Here is a 6,989-nt window from a genome sequence, read left to right as displayed (position 1 = left end):
AATTATTTTGGATCTAGTTTGAGTTAAGCTAAACCAACTAGATCCGCCACTGATATTAATATATTACTTAAAAGGACCATATAATTATGCAGAATCATGAAACTTTATACATTCAGAACTCTCAGGAGTCATTTGCTATGTGTTCTGTACACCTCTTACCCCTAAAACAAAAGAAGTAAACGAAACAAAAGCTTTTAAAGGAAAGTATATACCTTATTCAAAACTAATCCTATCGCCCAAAGAGTGTATTGCTGGGTGCAGCTGATTGCTCCATGCAAAATACTGTTACCCAAGTGTTTATTAACTACCAAGTGTGTTGTAAAACCCTTTAAGGTCGTATAATTATATAAAACATTGACTGCAGTTCACAACTCAATCATCTGTTCTCTGGCAGTTCGTCCACAGTTTCCACAGGAATAACGGGAATGGAGTCCCACCATTCCTTCAATCGCCGATTTCCTGCTGAGTCGTTTTTCATGAGATTCTTGTAAACTTTTGAGTTTGTTGCAAATAGATACAAGGTGGAAGCCATAATCATATACTTGAAGGGGATAAGAGCTACTATCACTGCTATTCCAACCATCATCATCATCACCGTGTTTGCTTGCTGCAAAAAAGAACCGCAATCAGTGTCTAATTAAGTAGAATGTCCTGTTCTCCAGCATGAGTCGACATGTTACTGCCATTATTATGTTTATATTATATTTTCTTGTAACTTGTGTAAAAGAGAGGCAAGAACAAGTGAATCAAGTACCTTGGGAGCCCTAGAAACCAATATAGAGTAGATCTTAAGAATTGCAATGTTGACCTGCTGCACCAAGTCATGGGCAGTTCTCAGTCCTTGCTGCGCAGATATAATACTCTCCCTTGTTGTCTGGTCTGAAGCAGTACACACCACCACCTTATTATACTTGTCTCCAATCCTCCGCTGCCTTGCTCGTAGCATTTCATAGGCTGCCCAAAATAAGATGGTAGCCAATGCCTTTCCAATCCACTCCCTACAATTAAACTGCCGATAAAACAAACCTGCTACACTAAAAAATGCAGTTACAAATTGATCTATATACCGTAAAATTACCTGTAGGCTATGAAGAGAATAGCAGTGATCAAATTGATGGTAGCACCCGGCCTCTCCCATGCCAATACTTCTTGAAGCCAAATCCAACTGCTTTTCAGTGGTTTCAAGAGCTCCTACAAATGATACCAATTAAAAGCAATAAACCTTGTGCACGAAGATTATGATTTTAAAATCACTCTGCTTTATCTGTGATCCCAATTACAAACTAATAAATAGGATGATATGACTTCAGTAGGATACACCCTAACTTTAGCATGGACAGCATGGTAGGCAGTGTGAATTTTTATGTGATTTTGCTAGTAAAGTCATACAAACTCGTAAGTCATAAGCATTACAGCAATTTATTACCACCTATCAATGGGCATAAGATTTTCTCTTTCTTTCTTTTCTCTATAGACAATGAATGCCATTCTGAAACAGAACCAGTCATCTCATCCTGACCAGCATCAATTATGAAACTAAAATTAAATCTTCTTTAAAATGGTATAGGGCTTGAAGACAACACCTTTAGACACAGTGGTGCAGCTTAGACTAGTCACTATGGAAAGGAACTAGTGTAATCTACATAGCCATGAAGTCGGTAGTAGCGATTTAAAGTACGAATTCAGGGCACTCTGACAAGTACTCTATTACTAGATAGTGAAATCAGAAGAGGAAGATATATGGCATTTAGAAAAACAAAATGCCAAGGAATTACAATACTCCGTTTAAACAAGCGAGAAGATTTTCCGTTATAGTCCATTAGTCCTAATATAGTTTGGGTACAAACTTACCAAAAGTACAAGAGCACTATCAACAACCCCTTCTTCTTTTAAGCTTTCAGTGGTAGCTTTTGCCGACTCGATTTCCTTTGCTTGTTCCTTCACCTCTGTAACAGCTTCATCCAATGTTGCAAAACTATCTTCTTGAGCACTTTTTAAAGTGACTTTTCCAACCACATCTGATTCCTTCGACTCCATTTCAGGTGCAAACTTGTGCGGCATGTTCAGATTCTTCAGGATTGAACTTGCACTGCAGGGTTCTTCAGTTTTAATCAGTTTTAAAGTTTCTGCAAGTTCTTCTATAATAAAATCTCCTTTAGGAAGCTCATCAAATAGAGTAAAGATCAAAAATCTTTGTGGTAATGGAGGTGCCATTCTAAGCATTTCTCTTGCAGCATGAAGCCTTGTAAAGCCTAAAATTGTCCTTGCATGCATTTCCCATACTTGGTTTGCTGACAGTAGCGACTCCTTTTTCGATAAGAACTGATGTAAAAGAATAATTTCCTTCGTTAAGACCAACCAATGATCTCGTCTTGTAGAACTGGTTAATTCTGGGAATTCTAGCAGTATACCTTCAGTCCTACAAGAAAATACACAAATCATTAATTTCGAAAGTTTGGCTATGATGGTAGAATGAACTTATAGAAACTAGTGTTTTTCAGTACACTAGTGCTTTCTGAAAATTCACTATCAAAAATATTCTAAAGTCCCCCTATACCAACAAGATGTGGAATCTAATTCATGTTCCTGCATAACAAGGGACTACCACTCTTGATTTGATAGGGATAATAAGTCATTTTAAATACTCGTCGTTTGAGTTACTCAAAATGGTATCATAAATCTTAATGTATTCCAGGAAAACTTTAGCTGTGTAAAGCCTGTACTGTTTTATAGAAGTTGCTGACTGTAAGCAGAAAACAATTCAGATTAGTTCATTCAGAAATCCTTAATGAGAAAGAGGGATAACTCAAGTGGTTTGAGCTCCCTCCCGATTCTAGGGGATCCTGGGATCGATTCTCATCTCCACCTTTAAGTAATTTGATGCTGTCCAATGTACAAAATTTCATTCATTTTAATTCACGAATCAAACAATAATTTCAGATCCAAAAATGAAACAAAAAGCATAATAAGGTTACTTCTAACTAGCTGCTCAAAGTCTTACAGTTCTGAGGATTCATAGAGCATGGCTTTATCAAAAAGTGGAGCGCCCCATGGACCTGTAGCAGCAGGTTTCACACTCTGCTCGATATTCCTTGAGAGATCCATTTTTATTGAATCTTCATGATTTATAGATCCCATGGCCTCAAAGTAGAGAGCATAGTTGGTGAGTGTCAGTCTACCTAGATAGAACAGCAGCAGAAGTGAAAATTCTCCAGAGTTCAATGTAGAATGATTCTTAGAAACTATAAAAAAAAAAAAAAAAAAAAAAAAAAGCTAAATTACAATGGCTTAACCAACCTGGCCAGCTTGTTCCTCCAATATGACGGATTACCCGTTGACTACTAGCAGTCCCCTCAACATGCAATATATATTCATCATCAGCGAGTTTGACACCCTTTGGTATTTCTTGCTTTTGCAAATGCCTCATGCACCTGAAATAATTCCAATAAAATCAAAACTAAAAAAAAATGCCTATATCTGTATCCTCGGTGAAAGTAACCTAATCCCTTACTACATGAACAAATTTATGAGTTATATCTCATTCAGACAGCCACAGGAAAAAGAATGATGCATTACAATTCTTTTATTTTCTTCTGACCAAAAAAATAATCTTCATGCCAGGTGAAATCAGAATAATTAAACCTGTGAAAGTCCAAGACTCGTGAAGCCGTGATAGCTTAAGTGGAAAGTTAGATTGTTAACATATTTTGGGAGATGAGGGAAGAATTTATAGGTGGCTACATATAAACGGAGTACATCAATACTAATTTTATAAAGCACTTCTTTAGATTTGGAATAGTTATGATGCCATTTCGTCTATATGGAGGTAATATCCAATAAATTGCAAAACAAACTAATACATGTTGTGAATAAAAAAGTCATCTCACTTGGCAATTTCTGTGAGAAATCTATCGTAGGCTGGATAATGGAGAATGTTTGCTGTAGATGCTGTAAGAGTTTCGAAGATGAATCTACCATTGATTACATCTCCAGGCAAAGGGAGCATTGTTGCAAACCACACAAAAGCATCTTCCTTAACACCTTGTCCATGATCAACCTACCAATGCAATGTCATAATTCAAAATTGCTGTCAATGGACTGAAAACAAATGCTAAATATATGAAATATTTCTGATTCCCACAATTATTGTTTCTACAGATGATGGAAATGTGACAGAATTGTAATAAATGTGAAGATCTTACGAGCAGTGGCATGATATCAGAATAGAACAATGACACATCTTCGTGTGGTTGAGTCGCTACAAGGGATTTCTTCTCTTCTTTCTCTTTACCTAAAGATTCCTGTAAATCAATACAAACGCAGGGAACTAAATATTCGCAATGAGAGATGCTTTAAAAATGTATATCTAAATTCTGATGGTTCCCATACAGCCATATCATTACTACTATTGAACCTGTACTCGAATCAACAGGGAATTGCAAGCAACACAATTCCATGAAATAAAATATTCCATTAAGGCTGCACTATTATACTCTCGTTGGGACATGTCTTCAGACTATCCTACTGAATGTCATACCGTCGATGTTGTATTGCTGAACTTGGACAGTATAAAGGCACTTAAAGCACAGCTAGCAGAACTGAGACTTGAGGATCAAATCAATCTCCGAAAATATCAGATACAAATTGCTTGGCATCTACCTTACCTTAGTGGCATACTTGACAAGGGTAAACTTAAGAGGCTGCCAGGCAGGTCTCTTATGTTATTTTTACAGGAAATGAATAACAAGTTTTTATCCGGTCTACATTCTCCACAGACGGTATATATACTATAAGTACGAATGGAGAGAGTACATATAAATAAAGATGCATAAAAATGTACCCTGTAAGATTCTTCATCAGCAGAGCTCGGCATCTGCCATGCTAACATCATGTCAAATGTAAAGCGGCTAAAGGAACTATCACTAATGTAGTCATCTTCCCCACAAGCTGGCCCCTGTCTTACAGCCTTTGAGCAGCAAAACTCCACTAATTTTCGTGCATATTCGCCCATCTCTGGCTTCCATACTCCCTTGAATTCTTCCAGCAATGCATCCACAGAGGTGTGTAATTTCCTACACAGTAAAAAAGAGAATCATATCTTCAACACTTCCTTAAGTATTTCAAATTGAAACCAAGCTATGAACAAAATTGGATGATTAAAAATTCGAGTAACTTAGATTGAAGAAATGGTTTATCTAAATTTCTATGCTCTTCCTAATACGGAAACTACACTCTTACCAAAGTTACCATGTTATATTCGTATAGCGTACCCTCTTGGCTATTTAAGTATTTATACATTAACATGTCAATTCCTCTTCAATTTATAGTACTCCAAACTCTACCATGTTTTAGAGATATTACAACACACAATAGTAGTCCTAAATTTTAGAATGCACCATAATTTAACTTTCCCAGATAGCAGAAGCAAGTAAAATGTCATGTACTCATATTGAGCTAATCCCGTACACATCGATTGTTTACATCTCGGATTTGATATTTGTTACTTATTCTCTCTAGCCGGAGACAATAGTCACATGAGGATGCCTCGGTTTCTCATGGTGAGAAACAAATTCATGCATTTTTGTGAATAAATCAACAACTTTTTCATTATTATGGGCTCCACAATTGAATAAAGTTGAATAAAGTTGTTGATTTATTTACGAAAATGCCATGTGAGAAACAGAGAATTTCCCATAGTCACATAGTCCAAACCCCTTGTTATCAAAAATATGTCACAATTTCACTCAAAACATCATTTAAACCATTTCATACTCCGCCATTTGCTCACTTAGTATGATTACATGGTAAAACCATAAACTTCAATTTACAGTTCTTAATTTGGAGACTATAGAATCTACTATACTTTTATTCACCTTCCACGTGCAAACAATAAAAAAAAAAAAAAAAAAAAAAAAAACCCAAATCGAAGAAACTAACAACGATAGAGAATTACGAAACTATCATAGGTTGTTACATACACCCGGGTGCAAGGTGCATCCAAGGTAAATTTTTTGCTTATTTTGATGATTAAAGGAGGATTATTGCTCGATTAATCATCAATGAGCAAAAAAAAAAAAAAAAAAAACTTATTGCACTCGGGTGTTTATTAACATTTTCAATAACCTGAACCAAAATGAACAACCACTTAACAAAATTAATTCAGCTAAACAGCAATAATACAAATAATAAAAACAATCATACACCCGTGCATTAGCGCAAATAAGATTCAGTTCCATATATATGATTATATATCCCGTGCATTAGCGCAAATAAGATTTAGTTCCATATATATAATAATATATCCCGTGCATTAGCGCAAATACAAAGTAATATATTCGGATCATAAATAAAGCACACAAGTACGCATCCAACATGTAATGGAAGATGAAATTATAGATAGGGAGAAAGAAAATGTACAATGAACATCGATGGATGACAGAATTAGCAGTGGACGAAAGATGCTTCAAATTCATGATGCACGAATAAATCACAACACAATTTTGATTGTGAATTGATCAAGATGAAAGAGTAGTGTTACAAAATTTAAATACTTAGTTACTAAAAATAGAATATGGTACTTTAGATTTGTAGGATATAAAGTGTTTGAAATTTCCATTAAGTTGGAGTGAATGAATGCGGTGAGAGAATGGAGGAATGAAGGCAAGGACGTGGCATGAGAAACGGTATGTGTGGGCTTCGAAACAAAGACACATGTTTCTCATGCAACTGCGTTCGTTTTGTTATTATCGCTTGTATATTCATGCTTACTACTCCCGCCTAAAATTTTGCCCTGTTATTAATATTTGTGTCAAAAATTTCAGACTTTGATCATTAACTAGATTAATATAGTAACAATTTTTTTTCATAATAAATATAAGAAAATTGGAATAATAAGGCCAAAAATATTAATATTGAATTGAGAAAAAAATTATTATTAATTAGTTGTGTTAAAAATATTTAAAAATAGTATACATTATATTATGTTGATG

The 6,989-nt window shown here is 35.2% G+C and overlaps 1 protein-coding gene across 1 annotated transcript; it reads right to left on the bottom strand.

The window, feature by feature from the left end:
• Positions 1 to 376: 376 nt before the first annotated feature.
• LOC145570434 (uncharacterized) lies at positions 377 to 6,572 on the bottom strand. The gene is made up of 10 exons (XM_081629510.1): positions 6,418 to 6,572; positions 4,841 to 5,072; positions 4,203 to 4,301; positions 3,888 to 4,057; positions 3,298 to 3,431; positions 3,002 to 3,179; positions 1,852 to 2,419; positions 1,079 to 1,191; positions 755 to 998; positions 377 to 607 (listed from the first exon to the last, which is right to left on the bottom strand). The coding sequence occupies exons 1-10, from the start codon at positions 6,471 to 6,473 to the stop codon at positions 377 to 379; spliced, it is 2,025 nt and encodes a 674-aa protein (XP_081485636.1). The 5' UTR covers positions 6,474 to 6,572.
• Positions 6,573 to 6,989: the final 417 nt, after the last annotated feature.

This window comes from Chenopodium album, chromosome 2, assembly GCF_948465745.1.
Source record: "Chenopodium album chromosome 2, dcCheAlbu1.1, whole genome shotgun sequence".
Taxonomy (NCBI): Eukaryota; Viridiplantae; Streptophyta; class Magnoliopsida; order Caryophyllales; family Amaranthaceae; genus Chenopodium; species Chenopodium album.
This window is presented reverse-complemented; position numbering and strand designations above follow the sequence as displayed.

Bases quoted from the DNA above. Each gene is read 5' to 3' on its own strand.
- LOC145570434 (XM_081629510.1), bottom strand. From the start codon at position 6,473: ATGAATTTGAAGCATCTTTCGTCCACTGCTAATTCTGTCATCCATCGA. The intron at 3,180-3,297 runs GTTGGTTAAGCC...TGTTCTATCTAG, and splicing joins TGGAGGAACAAGCTGGCCAG to GTAGACTGACACTCACCAAC. The intron at 999-1,078 runs GTAATTTTACGG...GTTTAATTGTAG, and splicing joins ATTCTCTTCATAGCCTACAG to GGAGTGGATTGGAAAGGCAT.